The sequence below is a fragment of the Cervus canadensis genome, chromosome 25 (genome assembly GCF_019320065.1).
Source record: "Cervus canadensis isolate Bull #8, Minnesota chromosome 25, ASM1932006v1, whole genome shotgun sequence".
NCBI classification, from domain to species: domain Eukaryota; kingdom Metazoa; phylum Chordata; class Mammalia; order Artiodactyla; family Cervidae; genus Cervus; species Cervus canadensis.
Window position 1 is genome coordinate 31617590 of NC_057410.1, and position 23569 is coordinate 31641158.

Sequence of the window (23569 nt, forward strand, 5' to 3'; positions counted from 1 at the left end):
GCCCTTTTGAATTTGACATCAGAGAAGATGACTACCAGAATTTCTCCTAAGCTCTCCAGTCAGGCTGCTTCAGAGGCTAGGAACGTGGGCTGCAAGCCCGACTCTGAGCAAGGTGACCCCTCCGGCGCTGAGCAGAGGCACAGCCTCTGTGCAATCCCTTTTTCATCTGCTTCCAGCCTTGGGGCATCAGTGAGGAGAGCTATGGGAGTGTGGCCAAGTTTCTTAGCCTCCCTGGGCCTCGGGATGGGAATAATGACAGTGTCTACCTCACCGGGCTACAAAGAGGATGAAGCAGCTACTGTTCGTGAAAGCTCCTAGAACAGTGCCCAGCACACTAAAAGCTTTCCACTTTTCTGGTAAATAAGAATCTAAAGTCATCCGTGCTATACGAGACCCTTAGAGACAGTCCAAAGATGGAGCCCACAGCCTGTGCCACAGATGACAAACCTGACCGGAACGCCCACTGACCTTGGGGATGTTCCTCTGAACTTTAAATGTCATGTGAGTGACAACTCTGGTGTTAGCAGTGACCACGGGAGCACCGGCACGGAGTTCCACCCCGTTAGGAGGAACATTCTTCAGCAACACATTGGTTAAACGTCTCTTCTGCCCTCAAAACCTCACAGCTCAGAACGAGAGGTGTGATCTGTAGAGCAGATTTCCTGCCGGACACAACACCTGTCCTGCAAACTTGATGCCACCCAACGGCTGGATGTGGGTGCAGTGAGAGGTCACACGGCAGGGGTGGGGGCAGCTGCAGCAAGCCTGGACCGGGAGAGAGCATCCTGCCACAGTCACATGGGACCAGCGACCTCACACCCTCTACAGACTCACACAGTCACCCGCGTTGGCTCCAGAGCATAGCACAGTCCCCCTCGTAGTAAACACACACAGTGGGCAATAGTGAAAGAGGCATTCGGGAGGGTCTAATGATGGCGAGAAGATGCCTCTGGCTTCATGGGTTTGTAAAGGTGTCACTCTGCCCCTTGTCTGCACAGGACTCAAAGACTGGAGCAGGAATTTCTGCTCTTTCGTGTTCACCCGATAGAGAACGAGGGTAATACACACAGGCTGAGTGGACATCGATCATGTCTATGCCCTCCAGCAGTGCTGGGCACTGGCTGCCACAGTTGTGCAAAGCGACCCGACATCCAGGGTGGGCAAGGATGCCATCCTGCTGGTGAGGGGGCACTGCTGGTATTTTGGGGCTCCGGAGGCGGCATCGGACCCATGAGATGCTATGTTCTCGCTGCACCGTCATGTCCCTTCGAGAAACTGGTTCTTCAAGTACACGGACAGTAAATCATTCGGAGGAGACCAGCTACACTCTATTTGCCCTGAGGGCAGAACGAGGCGAGAGAGGCGCACACTCCAGCAGCAGGGACTTTGTTTAGATAGGAGGAGGAACTGGCCTTCGCTACAGATTAACTCGAAAACCTCACTAATTTGGGCTAATTGGAGGGAGGTGAGTCTGAATCACTTAAGACTCCGAGTGAGATCCTATTTTTAAATGAAATATAGTTTTTCGCTTTCAAGCACTTACAGTGACTCAAATGAGAGCGCTTTAGTAAATGAATAAGAGTGATAATTAGCGCCCTGTCTCTTTGGAGGGAAATGTAAGTGTTCTAGGAGAAAATTTTTCTTTAATGAAAGGGCAAAAGCAAGCTTCAGCTCAGCCCTGTCAAATGATTCCAGATTTTGACTGTGCTGTGAAGCGGGTGTAGATTTAGGAGGCTGGATATATGATAGTCTCTGAAAACCAGAGCATATGGGATGGTCCAGGCACAGAGAGCATGCGGCCGTTGACCTCCCCAGTTTCCTTCAAGCTCTCTGCGTTTATTTGCCTTACGGCTTAGCTCTTTAAACGTAAGGAGAATCCTTTAAGCCCTTCTGTCCTAGTCTTGTCATTTATTACCACCATGTGGCAACGCTAGGGTATGAGGCCAATAAATCATTGGGACGGGAAGTGACTACAGGCCAGATTAATTTCATTATCATCCTTAAGCAGATCGGGGTCTAGCACGGCTGTGTCTGCAGTGAAGACTGATGTCCCCTCTCTCCTGACAGTCCTCCCCTCACCTTGCAGACAGCGGGCGTGGATCTCCCCTTTCCCGGCTGGAGTGTCTCGTCCTGCCTTGCCCTCTTCGTGCCAGTGAGCGGCCACACCCCTACTCCTTTGGGGCCCACTGCCTGCCACATGGTGGCCAGGGGGCACCGAGAAGCCTGACCAGGGCGGGCCGGCCCTCTCTGCACAGCTGAGCAAGGCCAGCACGTGGCTCAAGACACCAAAGGAGGGCGTTGGGGGCTGTGTTTCTGCCAAACTTGCCCAGATAAGCCCACCACCCAGAAACAGGAGGAGGAGACAGCAGGGGGGTGCAGCTCTCAAATGCAGACTGAAGGCGGAATGAGCCTGATTCTAATTTTCCCAGCCCTTAGATTTCCTCTGGAGCAGCGCTTCTCCAAACGTGGCCCACCGATAGGCAGAGGTACTTCCAGAAAGTTCCTTGAACTTTATAGAATTTTTAAAAACCCTACAGGCGCCGCAGCTCTTGGCAAGATGATACCAAGGTTGGAAAGTCTAAGATGCAGAAGGGTGAGGACAGGGACAAACTGTTAGCCGGGCACATTCTCTGCGGGGCGCCCTCCAGCAAAAGCTGCAGGGGCAACACCCACCCAGGGATTACCCAAAGCAACAATTTCTCACCCGGCTCTGAGACCCGCTCAGCCAAAGAGCCCAAGGCTGAGAGGGTCCTCTGCTCCCGGCGGTTGTCCAGGAAACCCTGGCAAGGATTGGTCTCAGATTCTGTCTGGGTGAGGGGAGTGCCTGCCCCAAAGGCCTTCTTGGTGCAGACACGTCTCCATGGGATTTCAGCCCTGAAAGACGGGGCGCTACTCTCCAAGGGCCTGGGAAGCTGCTCCCCTGCTTCTCCAGCTCTGCAAGGGCATCTGCGCATCTACCCAGCCATCCCCATGCCTTCCTGACCACCCTCCCCCCAGTACCTCCCCCACCCACACAGCTCACGGCTTGTACCTTCCGCCCATCTCTGAATTCATCTGCTTGCCTCATTTTCCAGAGCCACAGTGTCATTCCTGGTCAACATCATTCCTCACCCGAAATCCTTTAAAGAGCCTCCCCGTTTCCCCATTGGCACCCCCTACATCCATGCTCCACACACAGCCACAGTCATTTCCTGAGACACAAATTTCTCCTGCTTAAGATCCTCCCATGGTGTCCCACTGTGCTGGGCATAACACCCAGACTGGACGAAGCTGCCAGGCCTGCACGGTCTGCACTTCCCCGCTCCCCTCCCTCCCACTTCTCTGCCTTTCTACTGTGAGAAGCCATCCTGTGCTGGTTAAGCTATGGGCCCTAGAGCCCAAAGATTTCGGTCCCAACTTCTCTCTGCCACTGACTAGCTATTGACTAGCTCACACTTCCCTGAGCCTCCGTGTACTCATCTATAAAGTGGGTTAATAACAGTCCCTACCTCATAGGACTGCTGTGGATAGAATTTGCAGAAATAAAGGGAAAGGCTGAGACCAGCAACTGGCACAGGATAGGCGTTCCATAAACATTGGCTGTTATTGGCTCTCACTGCCACCTGTGCCCCTCTCCAGTTCTAGCTAGTCTAAAAGTCTTTCTGCAGAAGAGCAAGCACGCTCCCCTTCCCTGTTGGGAATGTTGGCCTGGTTAAGTTCTCACTCTTCAGGTCTCAGATGAGTCACTGCTTCCTCCAGGAAGCCTTCCTGGATGCTCTGAGTCATAGCACTATTAAACTGTAAGATGCTGCCTCACAACTTGCCTCCTCTTTCCTTTCCACCCCCACCCTGGTCCCAGGGCTGTAGGCTGTCTGAGGCCAGGGACCTAGACTTTGTTCCACTCGCATGCCGTCCCAGCTCTTAGCACAGAGTGGATATTCAACAAAGATTCGGGTAATTTACTGAATGACTCCCGGGATCCCGTGGTGTCCAGGAACCTCCCCTGCCTCCCCCCTTTGGTTCTGAGCACGCTTCTCTAGCACTCAGCTCTCTGCTGGGTCAGATGTTCCCCTCACCCACCTCAACACTCACCCAGCAAGTGGGTCAGAGGCCAAGGAGGTATCACTGAATATTCAAACAAACAGGAAATGTAAAACTTCTTCAGAAACAAAGGACCCTACACAGAGGTCACCAGGTCAGTAATGGACAGTGGTGTGACTTAGAACTCACATAGCTTTGTCCAGTGTCAGGCTCAACAACGCCTCTTCCACTGAACAGTCCAGAGGATCTGGTAAAGGTGAAGTTTCCGACCTAAACCACAGGATAGAAAGTGACTGGATCCTGTGAAAATCGCAGCTCGGGAAAGGAGATCCCAGACCATGAACAAGTAAGGAAAATTCCTGCCCCTGAAACAAGCAATCTTCAAATGATTCCAGAAAACTGGTGGGGATCTTGTAATTTTCAAACAATTTGCATGGTCCTGGACATGATCTAAGCCCCAGTTCGGGCTGGGGATAACCTTGTTCTTACCTCGTAGTGGCCAATGGTATTGAGCTTGGTGATCCCGTCTTCAAGAATCACAGAGGAGCTGTCAATATCCAGAAGTTCTTTGTGTCGTGTGCCCACTTGAAGCTCTGGAAAAAAATTTTTAAAAAAAAGAGCATTTTGCTTTCTTTTAAAATGACACAGAAATGTAACATACTAATGTGTCACTTTTGCAATTACTACTTACAGGAGACACAGGTTTGATCCCTGTCTGCTGTAAGTAAGACAGGGTTTGGGAAGATCCCCTGGAGAAGAAAATGGCAACCCACTCCAATATTATTGCCTGGAGAATCCCATGGACAGAGAAGCTTGGCAGGCTACAGTCCGTGGGATGGCAAAGAATCAGACACGACTTAGCGGCTAAACAATAAGGCTAAAATAAAGTGGCTTTGAAGGCTTGGAGATGTTATCAGCCAGGCCAGTAGCCTGCGTTCTCTTCTGTTTTACTTTTATGTTTAGGGCTCTGATAGGTAAGATCACATTTTTTTCCTGAAGCTTTTACTCTGAGGCTAACCCTGGAAATAAAGCCAAAGGAAGACAAAATAATGCATCCTCCAAGATATTAAACTCTTCAGAAAATTCCAAAAGCAAACCTGCATGCCTACTACCTGTGTGTTCACAAGCAGGTGCTCTGGGAACGACCTGTCCATCCCCGTGTGGGGTGTGCTGGTTGGCTGGCACCCCAGCATCAGGGCTTCAGCTCCTTTAAGAGGTCACCAGCTTGTGCCTTAGGGTTAGAGTGTGGCCCACGGATGTGGTTTTTTTTTCATTTTGTGAACCTGCACCATGTTTTATTATATTCTAATATCAATTCAGAACCAACATTTAAAGATTAGAAGATTGCACATAAAAATTAGGACTTGTGATTTCTCTTTTGAAAAAAAAACTGGATCATCTGGTAACACTGATCACACTGCCCCCTTACCTAGCTGGTGGCTTTCACCAATTAAGTTGGGTCCCACCAGTTCCCATTATCCCAGGTAGGCCGACACCCCTTATTTATGATGCCTCCTGCCCCTCTGGGCATCGGCCTGTGTGAGTCTCTGCTATGAGAGGTCTCCACATAGCTGCTTCTCATATCGGATTTTAATACAATTTATGGCTGGTATCTAAGGCTATGTCTTAGTTTTCTGAGGCTAGCCAAGGAGCTAGTTTGGAAGATCAGCAGACATGCAGAAGCCATTTGCCATCAGACTATAATGGGAAGTTTCTAGGGGGCTTGTCCTGCTCCCTGTCCCACCCCCCACACCAGAGGCCAGGAACACCTGATGGGCAGAAACCCTAGATGGTGTGAGGATGGTACTATGGACTTGGCAGCAGCAGGACTGAGGTCACGGGGCCATTTCCCCATGGGCCTTGGCTCCAAGGGCCTTTGCAGTCAGAGTGACACTTGGAGACGCAGGCGCAGGTCCAGGAAGCTGATGGTCCAGGGTTATGTCATGGTTGCCTGACTGGGGCTGCCCTTTGACCCCACCTCCAACCAAATGAGCTCACACGGTCTTGAAGTGCCCACAGTCCAGCCAACAGAAGGAAGCAGAAGACAGGTGGATGAGAGTGCTTTAGTGGCCTCGTTTCCCTTGAAGCCAGGCCTTGGAACTGCTATACATTTGCATGGTTTCACTCATGGGGCCAGACCCTGCCCCCAGGTTTCTCTCAATGGCCTTTTAGCAGGGGGTCTGCCTTGGAGGGCCAGGTGGGATGAATTTAATTGCCTGCTTAGTCTAGGCTACAACTGCATGTGCAGGAGAGATGAACCTTGTTATGCTGTCTGTCACCGATTTGACTCTTTTTTTCCCTATCCCATTATCTGCTGTAAAATCCCACGACAGTCTCCTGGGAGGGCTGCGTGGAGCTCAACTTTAAAATGTTGATGAACATTTGAGTGAAGTGGAGCCCTGTTAGCTCGCTCACGCATATGCTCGCCTTTGCAGTATACCAATAGAGCCCGAAAATGAATTCCGAGCAGATGCTGCTTCGTGGTGGGGGAGGATGGAGTCTATACTTAATGCAGGATGCGATTAGCAGAGAGGAAGATGACCTTTCTAGCCTGCTGGGGTTCACACCCAGAGTCTGAGCCACCCACTAATGACATATTCCGTATCACAACAAACAAATCAAATGCCAACGTGAAACGCAACACATACAGAAGGCCTGAGGTTGACACCTTTTTGTACTTCTTGATGCAAGGTGAATTCACTGGGTCTCAGGGTTAGCAATCTCATGAATCTGATTTACAAACATAATTTTTTTTTTGAAAAAAGAACAGCTTCTTTGAAGGATCCTGGTTTTGTAGGATGATACTTGTGAGAGAACAATGCAATCTCTGGGTCCCTAGACATGCCCTCTGGGAACATTCCAGGCTAGTAAGCTTCAGCAAACAGAGTCACAGCTACATGCTGGGGGCCTGGTGGGAGGGAGGGATGGTGGGAGGGATCCTCATCAGGGAATTGGGACAAAATAGTATTGCCTTACCAAGTCCTATTTCATTCAGCTGAAGTCCATAAGGAGAGCCATTTTTGCTTAGGAATGCTTGGAAAATCTTTTCTTTGGCTTGACCTATGGTATCGCAATCCAGAACATTGACTGATATGTTCCGACAGACATCTGCACTCTCATTTTCTGGGATTTTTTCAAAGGTGACAGTTAATGCCTGCAAGAATACAAACAGGTTTCCAAGTCTATTAGATAATTGCAATCTGAAAGGCATTCATAAAAGACACAAACCTTGGCAAGTCCTACTAATACTTCTGATAGCACATTAGCAAACACCGTATCGCGTTATACCTACTTTAATCTTTTTTCCATAATCCATTCTTTTCAGGGATAATGGAAAGGAAAACAGAAAGTTAAAACTCTCATTATAGAGCAAACATTGAATAAGTATATTTGAGGGTAAAATATATACATACATACACACATAAATATTCTAAAAATGGTGATTTCTAATTTCACCCTTAAAAAAGAAAAAAAAATATTGGAAAAGTTTCACAGTAGATGAGGGTAGACTGGGGACTATCTTTTTTATTAAAAGGCCCACAGAGTCTTAGAAGCAAAGTTCCAGGTGACAGGAAAGGTTTTGAGGTCTCCATATTGATCACGCCAAAGAGGTCACTTTTTAATAAGCAGCAGTGATTATGATTACGTTCCTCTCCCGCTCCACTTTCAACCAGCTTCAGCCAGGCAGTTTCCTGAGCTCTCATTAAAACACCGAGATCCCCACTCTGTGCCATTATTCCTGCATTAATTACTTTACAGTTCAGCACCATTACTTATGGTTTTTGTCAGTTAACATTCTCCCCGTGCAGCAAAACCTCAGAATCAGCCTAATGGGAGAAGTAAGGCTTTGGTGAATGTGTGAAAACACAGAACTAGGGAATATTTCAAAAGGAATTTAAAAGCAATTTCAGGTTTACTTTGCCTAGGAATAAACCGATCTAAAACAACAAAGTTACATACTCGGGATTCTCAGTGGAGCTGATTCAGGCAAGTGCTGAGTGTTTTGTAATTAGCACAACATACAGTTCAGATTCTAAGGCACCCTGTTAATCATGGAGCCAGAGGACCTGGGTGTGGTGGCCAATGTGCAGTTATTTCGAGTTTTTGAGCCTGGCTACAGTGAGGGCATGTAAATGATTAGCTGCTGGAAATGTTTAAAAAATGAAAACACAAATAATGTGGTAAATGGGGAGCCTTAGGGTTAATTCAACTTTAAAATGGGTGTAAGAATAGTGAAGTGAAGTGAAAGTCTTTGCGACCCCATGGACTATAGTCCACCAGGCTCCTCTGTCCATGGGGTTCTCCAGGCAAGAATACTGGAGTGAGTTGCCATTCCCTTCTCCAGGGGATCTTCCCAACCCAGGGATCGAACTGGAGTCTCCTGTATTGTAGGTGGATTCTTTACCATCTAAGCTACCAGGGAAGAGCAGTATATAAGTATAGTCCTCGCCCCCTAGTGTTGTTATCGAGATTAAATAAAGTAACTCGGGACTTCCCTGGTGGTTCATTGGCTAAAACTCCACACTCCCAAGGCAGGGGGCCAGGGTTCAATTCCTGGTCAGGGAACTAGATCCCACATGCCACAACTAAGACCCAGTGCAGCCAAATAAATATTCTTTTTAAAAAGATAATACATGTCAAATGCTTGGCATTAGCTGGGCTGCTGGGAAAGGCTCAATGATGATGATAATAGTAAACGTAACAGGCAGATTGTTATTTCATGTAAGTCATCACTATGATTATTGTTAGTATTAGCATGCCTTCACAGGGAAACAGAGACTCAGCCAGCCTTGAGCAGCTGGGACCCTGTCGCCACTGCCAGGGTCTCTACCAGAGTCAAGAGCAAGCTGCCCAGAAGGAGAACAGGGCAGAACACCCGCTCTGGGTCAGACTCCGGGTTCAAGCCCAGTTCACCACTAACTAGCTGGGTAACCTCTCTGCATCTCAGATTCTCACCTGTGAAGTGGGAACAACAACAATAACTGCCTCCCAGGGTTCCCAAGATGATGAACCGAATTAATCACATCACACTTAGAACGGCGAATGACTCGGGAGGTAGGACTTAAAGATCCCGGACAAAGGGAGTGGGGGGGGAAGCTCCGAAGCTCTGGGTGGATGGGCGGGGGCTGCTCAGAGGCATGTTTGCTGCCTTTACAGCCTGCCCCTACAGTCCTGCTCACAGTTGTGCAAGAGTAAATCTTGGTCGGGTCCTCACCAAGAGACTGAAACTCTGAGTACTTGGTGCTGGAGTCTGAGGTGAAGCTGCGGTCTCGGTCTGGCCTGTGAGAGCTCCCTTTTCCTGAGCCAGAGAGTGGCCCCCTTGACCATTCTCAGTGCATATTCCTGTCCTGGGTCAGCCGCCCACCAGGCAGGGATGCAGAACCCTGACCCCCGACCCGCTGAGCGGGTGAGAAGCAGCGGGAAGGGCAAGAAGGAAGCCCAGTCCTTTTCTCACCTCCCTTCTTAGTGACATTTCCTGGGCTTCCCTGGTGGCTCAGATGGTAAAGAAAATGCCTGCAGTGCTGAAGACCCAGGTTCAATCCCTGGGTGGGGAAGATCCCCTGGAGAAGGGAATGACAACCCACCCCAGTATTCTTGCCTGGAGAATTTCATGGACAGAGGAGCCTGGCGGGCTACAGTCCATGGGCTCACAAAGAGTCAGACATGACTGAGCGAATAACACTTTCACCCTGGCACCCTGCCAAACGCACTTCCAGACTTGCTTCTTCTAATCCTCCCAGTGAAGGGTGCTGTAATATTATTATTACCCCCACTTTCTGAGTGAGGAAACAGAGGCCTCTGCCTCTAGGGAGACGGCTTGTGAGTGGTGAGTCTGAGGTGCACCTTGAACCCCTCAGCTTCAGTCCCTCCCACCCAAGCACCCTCCCTCCTTCTCCTCCCCATCCCGCCTACAGCCCAGGAGCCCTCTGAACCACCAGGAATCTGTCTTAGGTCGGGCCATGACCAAAGACCTAAGCTGCGTTTCCCGCACACTCGGGGTTCCCGGAGGGGCTGGGGGGGCAAACGGCAGCCTTGCCCTGTACAGTCGGTCGGGGTGGCCTTGCCCACGTCTCCCTGTGTTTCTCCAGCTGGTCTCCTTCCCAGTAGCAGCCATGGTGGTGAAACCTGTCATGGAACCTCCAAAGGTAAAGGCGAATGAAAAGCCCATTTTAAGCAGCGCTCCAGCGATCCCAGCTTGTTTAACAGTTTCATAGGTATTTGTGAAATAACATCCTATGACTACCTAAAGGGCACTATTGTCTTCAACAAAAACACCTCTTTATAGGCAATAAACGTTCTTCTTAAAAACATAACCAAAAGGGAAAAAAATAAACCCGTAACTGGATGTAAAATAATGTAAATCCACCACTGCCTCCACAGTCAGATGGGTGGAAAAGGGTAAAATGGCATTTTATAGAGTCCATGGGGAATTCAGAGAGTAAATTCAGAGACAAATTGATTTGTGTTCATTTTTTATGCCGCTAACGCTTAGGGCTCCAACAGCAGTTTCTGAAAGTGCAAGTGTAGCTGGGGGACCTCAGAGCAGGCCCTTCCTCATAATCCGATCCCCCGGCTTGGAAAGCTCATGCTGGGCCTCTGCTTCTCATCATGAAAGACTCCCCATGGAACCTCCCCTTCAAAACCCACTTCACCAGAGTCCTTCATAGAGGCACAGTGTTAGGGGCCAGGGCTAGGAGAGATCTTAAGACGGGGTTCCCAACCCCAGGGTCATGGGCCAGTACTGGCTGTTGCCTGTTAGGAACCGGGCTGAACAGCAGGAGGTGAGCTGAGGGCAAGCTAGTGAAGCTTTATCTGTATTTACAGCCACTCCCCATCGCTCACATTACTGCCTGAGCTCCGCCTCCTGTCAGATCAGTGGCAGCATTAGATTCTAGCAATTAAAGTGCACAATAAATGTGATGTGCTTGAATCATCCCAAAATCATCCTCTGTCCCACCCTGTTCCTGGTCAGTGGAAAAACAGCCTTCCATGAAACAGGTCCCGGGTGCCAAAAAGGATGGGAACAGCTGCCTTAAGACATAGTCCTCATTCTCAGATGATCCACAATATACTTGAGAGCCAAAGCATCACTTTTGAAACAATATTCAGCCACCAGATATGACTCTTCCACTCTCAGTATGTGTTCAGAGAACTCAAGCAGAGAGGACAGGAGGGCTGAGAGGCCTTGGCACTGGTACCAGGCCACCTGGATCATCCCCTTCTCCTGCTCCCTAGCTGCGGGAGCATGGGCAAGTCCTCCAGCTTTCCTGAGTTTCAAAATTCTCATTGCTGCATCTCCAAGAAGTGACAGGATCACTAAATCAAGACACGTAATAATAGAAAATTAAGGAGTACTTCCTGTGTGCCAAGCACCATGGTCAATATGATGTGTATTAGTGTATATAAATTCATCTCAGCAACAACCCTAGGACATAGATTCTATTATTATCCCATTTTACAGATGAGAAACTGAGGTATAGAGAGGTTAAGTATGTTGTAAAAGATCACCTGGCAAGGAAAAGGTAGAAGTGGGCACTCGAGCTCCGTGTTCTTAAACATTTGCTGAGCCTGCCTTTCAAAATATGAAAATGTTTTGAAAAACAAGCACCGTTCAAATCTATGGGGTGGTAATTAATTTTCAAGATGCACAAAAGGCTAAAGTGCTCTAAAATGCACCTGGTCTCTTCTCCAGAAATCTGTCCCTCTGTTAAGGGGAATTACTCTGGCTACGAAAGTGTCAACAAAGCTGGGGCAATAGATATGGTGGGTTATTCAGTCAGCAGCCACTTTCTTCCTTCTTTGCTAGACAAAAGCCAGGTCCGATCTAGGCTAAGAAACATGATTGGTGGTGACTCTCCTCCTCATTCACCAGGGACTGGTCATGTAACCCAGTTGGGCCAATGAGACATTAACGGAAAAGGTTTCTGCAAAAGTGGAGAGCAGTGCTTAGAGCTGTGGCAGCTATTTAGTGACTAAGAGGAAGAGCCAAGAGGAACACGGAGATAGTGACCCAGAGCCCTGACGCTGCTGAGTACATGGACCTGCCTTGTGGCTGCTTACCTCCAGATTTCCTGCTCTGAGATGCAACTCCATGCTTTTAGGATATCACACACCATTAGTCATATTTTCTGTTACTTACATCTGTCTGCACCCAACCTGACAAAGCTTAATTTGTCGATGCTGAGGTTATAAAGTCGTTCATTGACGCCCATCTACCTGGAACATACTGTGTGCAGGACGTTGCAAATGATAACAAATGGAAGCTGGTACTGATCCTGCCTGGGAAGTATTTGAAGACTGATACAGCTGTGGGATATACACAATGAATTATAATACCAATAGAAAATAGTAGTCATCAATGGAGTGCTTTAGAGGTTCAGAGAGATATTGTCTCTACCTTGGAGGAGGGTTTTCAAAGGGGGAGAAATCAAGAAGGCTGCATGGAGAAAGAGGCATTTGAATCAGGTCTGGAAAGGTGCTACATGTGCAGTGGTAGAGAAGGAAGCCTCTAGACTATGGAGACTCTTGGCTTCAACCCTAATTAGACTGATGTGCAGCAAACTTCAATCTTTTGCTCAGGCTAGTAGGTCAAGAAGTCTAGATAAAGAATCTCACTTCCTCTGGGGGAGAATGAAGGGTAGAGGCTTGAAGAACCATGCTTGCCTTTCCAAAACCACCATCTGCCGCGTGAGGGAGAAGCCCTGTACTATTTATAGAAACAAAGCCTGAAGAAGAGAATACTGGTTTAGGTTTCTAACAATAATAGCCAGCACATACTGAACACTCACCATGTGTCAGGTATGCTTTGCTAACTCATTTAATCCTTACAACTGCTGCCTATAGTGGCCACTATTATTAGCATCATTTAATGGATGAAGAAACTGAGACAGAGAGGTTCAGAAATGTGTCCAAGATCGCAGAGCTGTTGAGGGTCATAACTAGGCCATGTTCACACTCTTAACTGCAGAGCCAAAGGGCCAGTGAGGTGATAAACCTCTGAAGGGAAGGCCCAACCTGCCTGGGGTTCTTAATAAACGCTGTCTGAGCAGACAGGTTGGACACAGAAGAGGAGACTCAATCTCCTTACCTTGGCTGGCATGGGACCCCGTGGAACCCACTCAATCTGTGGAGCAGCCTGTGGCTCGGGCCCCACTGGCAGGCACTTTTAGGAGCCCCATGTTCCCCCAGAATAAAGATGACCTTTCCCAGCCCCTGTTGCAGCTGTGTATGGCCATGTGATTCAGTTCAGGTCAGTGAGATTCAGCAGATGCATTATGTGGCAGCGCATTGGGAAACTTCCTCAAAAGACAGCTGGTGACCATCTGTCAACTATTCTGTGGCTCAGCATATGTCCTGCTGGTTGGACTGTGGAAGGAGGCTGGCGGGGAGCAAACACCTGAGGTCCTGAGGTGACCTCAGGATAACAAGGAAGGAGCTGGGGTCTGCGAGGACGTCCCAGCAGAGGCACCCATTAGAGCTGGCCTGCCCACCCCAGAACTTCACGTGGTTGAGAAATTCCCCTGTGGCTTAAACCACAGGTATCTTGGGTCTCAAGGAACTATGGATTCAGAAACAATGGCTTAGCTATTATCAAGAAGGGGTCTTAGAAGGGCAAGGCGATTTGGAAGGCACAGGTACCAAACCCAGAGAAAGGACCAGACTGGAAGGATCCCATCCTTCACTGCAGGTCACAGTCCAGCCCCTTGGGGTGTGCAGGACTGCACCCCTAGTTAGCTATGCAGGAGTGTCACTGGGCTCTCCTGTTCACATCTGTCCAGTGAGATATTGCATGCTACTGGTTGTAAAAGCCCATGTATAGGGTTATAGGTAACATTTTCAATAGTAACATAAACGTTTAATGACAATGGATGCAGCTAATCAACTTCCCTGTATCACCCATCATCAATAAATGACCGACCAAAAAGAATGGCGAGGGGGCAGTTTCTGCTTCAACACATAATGAGGACTTCCCTAGTGGTCCAGTGGTTAAGAACCTGCCTGCCAATGCATGGGACACAGGTTCGATCCCTGGTCTGAGAGGATCCCACATGCCGTAGAACAACTAAGCCCATGCACCAGATACTGAGCCCACACTCAAGAGCCCGTGCTCCGCAACAGGAGAAGCCACGGCAACGAGAAGCTGGCACACCGCCCCTGGAGAGTAGCCCCCACTTGCTGCAACTAGAGAAAGGCTGTGTGCAGCAACAAAGACCCAGCCCGGCCATAAATAAATAAAAATAAATAAATAACAAGCACACGCTCTGTGGCATGATGGCTAGAATCTTACAGATATTATTTCCTGACCTCGTTAACAAAGGTACAAGGCTAGGGTTTATAATCTACCTGTTTAAAGACGAGGAAACAGGTTTAGAGAGGTTGAGTGACTTGCCCAAGGTCACACAGCTAGTTTGTAAAGTGGCTGGGCTCAGAGTTACGCCCAAGACTGTCACACTCCAAACCCCACCTCTTCTGAGCTGAGCATCAAGGCGCCTTGAAACATAACACCGCTGCTTCGCTAGCAGCTTTACCCATCAGCCCGTAACCAACTTGGCGGTTTCAGGTATTGGGGGGGGGGGTAGGAAAAATAAGGCTGCAGAGGGCCGAGAGGATTCAAGCAGGTGGAGTGGCGTTGTCCCCCATTTTCCCCATAGTGTGGTGGGAAAAGAGTGATCCATCGACCTCTTGACCTCACCAGCCATATTCTTGGCTAATGATGGCAGGGATGTTGCTGCATCCTTTCTGGAATACCTTCTAATATCTAGAAACCAATTTCAAAAGAATTTATTACAAACCAGCAACTTTATTATAAAAGGTCTTAGGCCAATAATTGCTTTCATTAAATAAAACCTATAAGATACATTTCTAATTTCACTGCAGAACCAAATGAAGGTCAAGAGAAAATCTGTTTTTTATACTAAACTGAATCAGAGAGAAGAAAACCACTTCCAGGAGTTCAGCAGGAACAGAAAGAGCCCATAATTAGACATACAAGTCTCAGAAAAGTTTTTGATCTGAGGTTTATCTCAAACTGGCACTGGCCTGGGGACATCCTACCAGCTGCCCCCTCTAATGATGCTCTTGCTTGCCCGAAGACCCCTCCCCAGCCTCCTTTTCCTTTCCCCACCAAAGACTGAGAGCCCAATGCTTCCTGTGTCAAGGTATTTGACCCCCTGAGAGAATAATGAGGAAGAAAGGTCTTTTCCATTTTGAAGAAAAAAAACTAAGTTAATAGAATTTCCTCAAATGTAAGTTTCTCTCACAAGTTTTTCTACACTTGCTAGCATTTACTAACACTTGTTCATGCAAAAATCAAGTGAGAATCTGTCTGAGTTAGCCCAGAATGATTGATTCCAGTATTTTAGGTTTAATGTGTTTCACAGGTTTTTGGTCTTTCTGGCAAAACACCCATGAATTGCAGCTTTGAGGATAGTGATGAAACATTTCCACTGCTGTGTCCCTCTTAGGAGAGGAAACAGGCCAAGATTTTTGGGAGTAAGCAGGAAAATGGATTTTAGTTCCTTTCCTCTATTATGTCAAGCTCTAGATTAAGGGCTGGCATCATTTCTGTAAAAGGCCAGACAGTAAGCACTTAAGACTTTGAGGTCTGTATCCTCTCAACTACAACTACTCAATTCTGCCATTGCAGCAGGAAAAACAACCACAAACAAAGTAACTGAACGGGCATGGCTGTGTGCCAATAAAACTTTATTTATAACAATCAGCAGCAGGGCCACATTTGGCCCATAGGCTCTTGTTTGCTGATTCCTGCTCTAGATAACAGTAACATCAAACAGAATGCTGACTTTAACAATACCAGAGAAGACAAATCTAAAAAATGTCTTTATCTCCACTATGATTTCCTATAAAAGTTACCATCCTCTGAGGAGTACAAATATAAATAAGAATCCTTAATGATGAAGTAATAGAGTCACATTTGAGCCATAAAGAAGAAAATTAAGTACTTTTGTACTTAGGTAACTAAATTATTTTCTAATCCCATGACTACGGATGTGAGAACAAAGAATATGAAGAGGAAAGTCATTTAAAGCACTCATTTAGGTTAATTTTTCATTTTCCACTGCCTGCCATCAACTAGGATGACTTAACCTCAAATGATTATAAAAAATGGTTTTGCCTCTGTGATCAGAAAGCTCAGAACAGTAACTATGGAGTTAGTAATGGTTTCAGTATTATTGCAAGTCATAATGGAAATGATTTGCACGATGGGAGAGAGAAAAGGGGGAAAAAAGCTTAAGAACTGTTAATTAACTTTACTGTTTGGCCACAAATGCTAGGAGTATTAAAAAAACAAGATTTCTGAAGAGCAAACATCAGGATTTAATGAACAATGGGATGTAATTGAAGTAACAGAGAATGACTTAATCGGGACAGTGGGTTGTTTAATTATGGGGATAATGGATCTTCTGAAAGGACAAACTAAAGGGAAGAGACGGAGCTGGGGCATGGGGGGCAGAGCCACTGTGTTGAAGGAAGCCTGTCGATGAGCAACTCTTGCTAGAGATAGTTAGAGCTGTATCAGAGATGAAATAGTTCATGAGACATGACTGTCCCCAACATGGTAACTATTGTGGAGAAATGGCTGGTGTGGGCTGGCAGAAACCTGCAATAAATCATCGCAGCGGCGTTAAGATTTCTGAAGGTAAGAATCTGTGCTTTTTCAAGATTTTCTAATAATCTTAAAGACTTTCTCGTAGATATGAGAATGAGGGCAATAATATGTTTGTCGGAACACTGTTTCCCAGGGCGCCAAGATGCTATCTCTCAGACACAGCCGACTGGCAGGCTCATTTCCTGGGTTTAAGAGTTCAAAAAACCATTTCTCGCTTAACTTTGATTGTAAGTCAAGCTCCTCTTGCTAATTCAGCACGCTTGCTACGAGTTATTGGGTTTTCTCATCTCCTCCCGAAAGTGAAGCAAATGTCCTTTCTCCCATGCGGTCCACTTTCCCGGAACTGAAATCCCCAACCTTCACTCACTCCTTTCAGGCGATCTGCTCCAAAATCACTCTCTAGACACAGACCGCCTTGAGGGAGGGCCCGGCTCCAGCCGCAACATCAAACGTGCCTAAAGGAGGTAAAACCACAGAGCAGCAGGCTTTATTCCTCGTCTAGCTGTCAACTTGGAATGCCTGGATGTTAGAGTCGTGTGTGTGTGTTAGGCGTGTGTGTGTGTGTGTGTGTGTGTGTGTGTGTGTGTGATGTATACTCCAGTGATTCTTCCATCCAGGAGCTTGAGAACGTTATGGCGGTCTGCCTCATTGAACACCAGTCCGCGGTCCCCTGGTAGAGGAGAGTGGGTTTCTTCTGGTCCTAGAGGAAGTGACTTTATGGCGCTTTGCTCTCATCTAAGAAAGGCAGAGGAGTTTTCCCCCCAGGGCACAGCAAACAAGGAGTTACTTCTTGGAGCCCATGTGTTACTATGATGATTTCAAGTATAAGCAATTGGCAGGATGTCTTTATGGTCTAGAAAACACTCCACACATCAGGAAGAACACATTCTAATCTTTAGAGGTGTCAAACCTAACTTTTAGGTTGTTGGACGAAGTGCCATGTTTTTGAACATTTAGCCAAACAGGAGTTTGGGGGCCTAAATGTGCCCCTGACATGGTACCAACCTCTGTCATTTCAAACCATTGTGGTGGCTGCTCTTCATTTTTTCCTGACTTTTCTTTCCTTGAAAAAATGTACACTACACAGACACACACACAATCGAGTTTGTTCACCACACCTTGGTTTTCAATTACATAAACCACCTCAGGCAAATTTAGAAAATCAAGACTTTAAACCGCTGGGTGTATGTACAAGCCTGGGGAAGTGAGGGTAAAGTGAGAAAGAGGGGGAGGGAGGAGGAGGGAGGAAGGAAGAAAATTTAAAAGATGATGGTTAAGGCTGAGGGGACTTGCCTGAAAGGAAATGAAAAACCTTAAATTTTTTATATTGACCTTCTGCTAACATTTTGTCACACAAGCACAGACCGGATCAAGCCTCTCTGGAGCTTCTGGTATAACCATTCACCATGAAAGAGGTTTGGGGCAGGTCCAATAAAAGGTATTAAAAATCAATTTTAAAGTCAAGGACCCTAGGAACAAGAGGCCCACCCCTTCCTCAGTCTCAATGCTATCTACTGGCAAATCTGTATTCAAAAAGGAAGATTTATGTGGATTTCTGAAAGCATAATTTTCCATCAACCTTTTCCCCAGGGGCTACAGAGGAAAAAAAGAATCCAAGAGTCGACACAAATTTCAACATCAAGAAACATTTTGATGATGAGTTGAGTGTTAACAAATCAGAAACACATGGTCTTAATTGACTGTGAAATAAATAACGTTTCAAAATGAAAGGGGAAAAAGTGTTCAGATGTAAAGCATCAGAAAGGATTCAGGCCTCGAAAGTTGCTCCAGGCATTGAGTCCTCCCCACTCCCAGTTCCATCTTGTCCTCTCCTCTCCTCTTTCCTGTCAGGCTGGCTTCCCCTGACCTAGATTCACTTGCAAATATTTCTCTTTGGGAACCTGTGGAGCTCTTAAAATGTTTCAAAGTAAAAGCATGAACATCTTCAAGGTAGGACCCAGGCCCTGGGTCTGAAGACAAAACCCTGAATCAGCGCAAGGAGCGTCAATGGGCTCTGATGCAAGTTCATCTTTAATTCTCCCAACATACCAGTGGGGTTCTTCCTGCAGATGCACATCAGAAATACCTGGAGCATTTAAGACATCTATCTGTGCCCTGGGCTCCAGCCCCAGAGAGTCAAATGTAGTTAGTCCCGAGGGAAGGCCCAGGAAAGGGTGTGTCTGGATCAGCATTTCTAACAAGTGCCCGAGATTTAAATTAAATTTAATAACTCTTTACAGGGCACTCGTGTGTCCAGCAATGGTCTAAGAGCATGTGTGTGGTATGTGTGTGTGTTAGTTGCTCAGTCTTGTCCAACTCTTTGCAACCCCATGAACTGTAGCCCTCCAGGCTCCTCTGTTCCTGGAATTCTCCAGGCAAGATACTGGAGTGGGTAGCCATTCCCTTTTCCAGGGGATCTTCCCCACCCAGGGATTGAACCCAGGTCTCCTGTATTGCAGGCATATTCTTTACCATCTGAGCCACCAAGGAAGCCCAGAATATCAACCCTTCATCCTTGCGACACCCATGAGATAGGCAAGCTCCATGATCACCATCCTCATTTTACATGTGAAGAGATGGAAGTAGAGAGAGGTTTCCAAATTTGCCCAAAGTCACACAGCTATCCAGAGGCAGAGGCAGAGGCAGAATTCAAATCACCTGGCTCTAGAGTCTACACTTAGTAACCACTCTATCAGTAACTGCAGAAGCTGCAGAACGCTCTTAAGAAATGCCAAGTTCTCTGGTCACACCCCCAGACCTACTAAATTAGAAACTCTGGGGTTTAATCAGCTCTCTAGGGGCCTCTGATGCATGCCAACATTGGAGAGCCACTGCACCCTTTGGGTATAGATGGGAGCAGAGACAGAAGTCAGAACTGGTGACCCTCTGCCCAGCCTCCCACCTAGTGGATGGGGCTGAGCATGTGTCTTCAGCAGAGGGTGAGCTCCACCTGGCAATGACCAAGAACTCCAAAGAGCTTACCGAGGGACTATTCTCCCCACAGAGGACACAACCAGAACATAGACTACAGCACCATGGTGCCTTCTCCAATTACGGATAGATTCTTCCAGGATGACACTGCGGCGCTCGCCATCCACAGCAAAGCCACAGGAGACTCAGCCCTTTTACTGAGAAATACCAAAACCCCACTGTAATTTTTTCCCTCCTTCCCCACTCAAGAGATTGTGAGCAGCTCAGAATCTCCATAAAGCCAAAGATCAAACCCAAAACACAGCCATCTCTTCTTCAAGCCTCTATTAACAGAAAAGCACAGAAAAATCTGAAGTGATTTTGGAGATACTTGCCACGCTTGACTCCCTAAAAGTCCTGACTGTGCAAAAAAAAAAAAAAATTAGTCTCTTTTCCTTTAAGGAAGGGAAGAGGGTGGGTGGGTGGAGTGGGGATGGGAGAAAAGGAAGTTCTTAAATGGGTGAAACCCTCCAGCAGCCAGGCAATCATCTTACTGTCATGATTTACAGCATTCCTCTAAAAATATCTATGAGATCACAGAACATTAAGTGCATGACACCAAACATTTGTAACTAATCCATGAAAATAAAGTAAGGGCGTCAGGTTGCAGGGGGAATACAGTGGAATTTGTCTTATGTTATCGTTCTAAAATAAGAAGGCCTCAATTTGGTTGAAATACATCTTCACACATTGTCTTCCAGGGCAGAGTCATTTGAGAAATTCTGATTGCAATTCTAAGTGCTGAATAGGGAGTACTTTGCATTTCCTTTGATGATGCTGAAGGCTATAAGCAATCCTGATATTAAAATCTTTGGAAATTGATGAGTACCCCAGGCATCATTACAATACTTTTCTCCCCAATCAGGGTAATTAAAATCTATTATGTGAACACGTGTTAATATTTTATCAACTACTGTTTTTAATTAACTAAAAGTCTGAGGCCTCTCACAGTAGTAATGATATCATTTCAAGTGACACTCTCCCCTCACCCCCCACATACACTGTCTACCCCACCAGCTTCATCGCAGACTTACCACAGTACTGAATTCTGGAACTTGCCACAACAGCCAGTCCTCATTAAGGGTGTACAGCGCTTTGCAAGTGATTACGTCGACGGGGCCCTTGTTTATTTTTTGGTTCAGAGTTGTCACCAACAAATAGAATGGCTCCCCAACAGTCTCCTTGGAAAAAGATGCAAAAGTGACAGTTTTTGCCAGAATCCACTGTACTTTCCAAAGAATTAAAGTTTCAGTTTATGGCACCACGACAAGAGACAGGAGGCAGTGTTTTCTAACAATCAACATGAAACTCTCAAGAAAATACATATTGCTCTACTTAGGACTGCGAGCAAAACTCAGGAAGCTGCCTCCTCTCCCCAGCAAACATGTGTTCACACACACACACACACACACACACACACACACTTTCTCTCACTGTATTTACAGTTGATAATAGCATGAAGTACACAGACTGATCATTCTTTTATGCGTAAGCTTCTCTACGTCAGCCTAACTCTCACCAGTTGGCCTAAGAACAGTTCGTGGCGGTTTAACCTTTATTTACATTCCTCTTTAACTGCCCCTTTTAAGCACATTGAAAACAAATGGCAGGATGATTGGCCTTAGTAACTAGAATAAACATAAGAACATTTTATAAATTCATCTAGGAGGAAATTTTGGTGTTGACAGCTTCTCATAAAGGAAGTGGCCTTCAGTTACACAATCTGTAGCCTCTTCTGCCCGCAAGCAAGCCAGCCCCCAGGGCTTCCCGGACCCAGTTTTCATGGTCCCACCTGGGCACCTTTGCTAGGACAGGCCACAGAGGTACCCCACCTCCTTCCCTAGGCCAGATCTGATTCCATTACTCTAAGGATCTTCCCAAGCATTCTGATAACTTCCTCCTGCACTTTTTTTTTTTCCTGGATCAATGGTATCTACCCTTGCGGTTATAGAAATGCTTCAAATCTGCAGCCACTTTGTGCTTGAGTGGACTCAGAGCAGCCCAAAAGCGGGAGGCTTGTGTGCTGCGCTTTCATGCAGCCTCCCAAGGCATGTAGCCCTGGGCTGACTATTGCGTAGAAAATAAACGAAGTAAAGAAGCCATCTGTGATCAAAAGGATATTATTAAACTGAATTTGAGGGGGAGGAAAGAATCAGGGCCAAAGCCAGGAAGTCAGACTGCCTCAGTGATGATGAGCAGCCAACCACGTGACTAGGGCTTGAAGCCCCAGTTTACAAAGTTAAGCTTCACAGCCAATGCACCTGGCCAGGAAAGGAAGATTTCACCGAATCTCTCACCTGCTTTCCCTTGAACAGGTAAACCAAGACGTCTTTGAAGCCTCTTGGGATCCCACCCCACCAGCCCTCATACCATCCTCTATGCTGACGGCAGGGGCACATCCCTCCTCCGTCCCTGGCTTCCTGTCTCTCCTGTGCCGCCCTACCCACCCCGGGGCCCCGCACCACTTCCCTCTCCCCTGCTGACATAGCCTCTAGTTGCTTCCTTACTGTAGGACAGGGCTGGAATGTTCAAAAATTTCCCAGGTGGGGAGAGCTCTGGGACCAAAACTCAACATTTCAATTCTCATGAGAAACTTCCTTTATTTAGAGGTTCACAACCACACGGCTCTCTTCTCTCTCCCTCCACCCCCTTAGGTAATGTCCTGACCGCAAACCTAGAACCTCACTTCTCTCTTTGCCTCTAGCCCACATCAGAGCTGGGGATAAGCGCCCTTGGGAGGGGGCTGGAGGCTTCTGTAGAGGTCAGTGTTAGGGGGCCAGTGGGCTCCTTTGGGCTGTGTGGTGCGACAGCTCCAGACTCAGTGGCCCTTTAGTCAGAATTCTCCAGAAGTCTACATGCAGCTAGACTCAGATAAGTAACATCTCATCTGGCATTGTTACCCACACCCGTGGTTCGAAACCTGGAGAATCATCACCAGAATCCCTTGGGGCTCTTATAAAAAAAACCTCAGATGTCTGGATTCTACTTTAGATGTGGATCTCTAAAGAAGAGGTCTGAGCATTGGTAGTTTTAACACCTTCCCAGCAGATTCTGATGCGTGGCCGGCTTAGGAAAACACGAGGCCATGAGGTTTCTTTGTCACCACTGAACACAAATTCTAAGTTGTGTTAGAACCTACGCAGACCAGGATGCACACAGCTCCTGGAGAGCCGGCCTTCAGAGCCTCCTTTATGGAACTGAGCCCACCCTTCCCATCCTGTGTTGGGAATTAATGTTGGCCCTTCCACCATCCTTTCCTTCACGAGACCAGCCTCTCTGACCATAGCTGCGCTTGAGGCTTTTGCACCTGTGATCTCACTCACCACCCCACCCTGCATCCTTTCCTAAGCTGGAAGAAGGCAGCCTCCCCCTTGCGGAAGCAGGAAGCGGGCTGACTGAGAGCTCTCTGGTGCTGTCACAGAGCTGTGGGATCTGTGTGCAGAGAAATCTCGTCTCTTCTGCACACCCCAAGTCTCCGGAATGCAAAATGGCCATAAAGGTCCTCACCTCATGGGGTTCAATGAGAAAAAGGAAGCAAAGCTCTTAGCATAGTGGCTGGCCCGTTCAAGAAATGGCAGTTATTATTATTACTTGACCCACAGGGCCTTGGAGGCACGGAGGAGGAAATTACCTGGAGGTCACAGAACTCATGGCACCCAAGCAAATATTTGGGGCAGGATGGGGAGGTAGGGAGGGCAGGAGGACTAGGCCATCAGAGCCCTATGCCTCTTGGGCATGTGGAGGGGGAAATCAGGCCCTCTACACCACATGGAATTGTTCCCCTGAAAATGAAAGCATCGCCCAACTGGCTGAATGCCACTTCCTCCCCAGGGAGCACACTGCCCCCTCCCTACCCCAAATGCTCAAGACACTTGTGAATCGGCACTGCAAAATCCTGATGCAGAATCCTCTGCTCAGAGGGGCCATTTGGGCTCACAGCCCAGACAC

The 23569-nt window shown here is 47.4% G+C and overlaps 1 protein-coding gene across 1 annotated transcript in view; it reads right to left on the bottom strand.

The window, feature by feature from the left end:
* The window catches only part of PLXNC1 (plexin C1), a 152188-nt gene that overhangs the window by 19206 nt on the left and 109413 nt on the right, over positions 1-23569 (bottom strand). Inside the window, exons 21-23 of the mRNA XM_043447429.1 lie at positions 20656-20802; positions 6997-7174; positions 4510-4613 (exon numbers count right to left, since the gene is read on the bottom strand). Of these exons, the coding sequence (XP_043303364.1) occupies positions 4510-4613; positions 6997-7174; positions 20656-20802 (429 nt within the window). The remainder of the gene's footprint in view (positions 1-4509; positions 4614-6996; positions 7175-20655; positions 20803-23569) is intronic.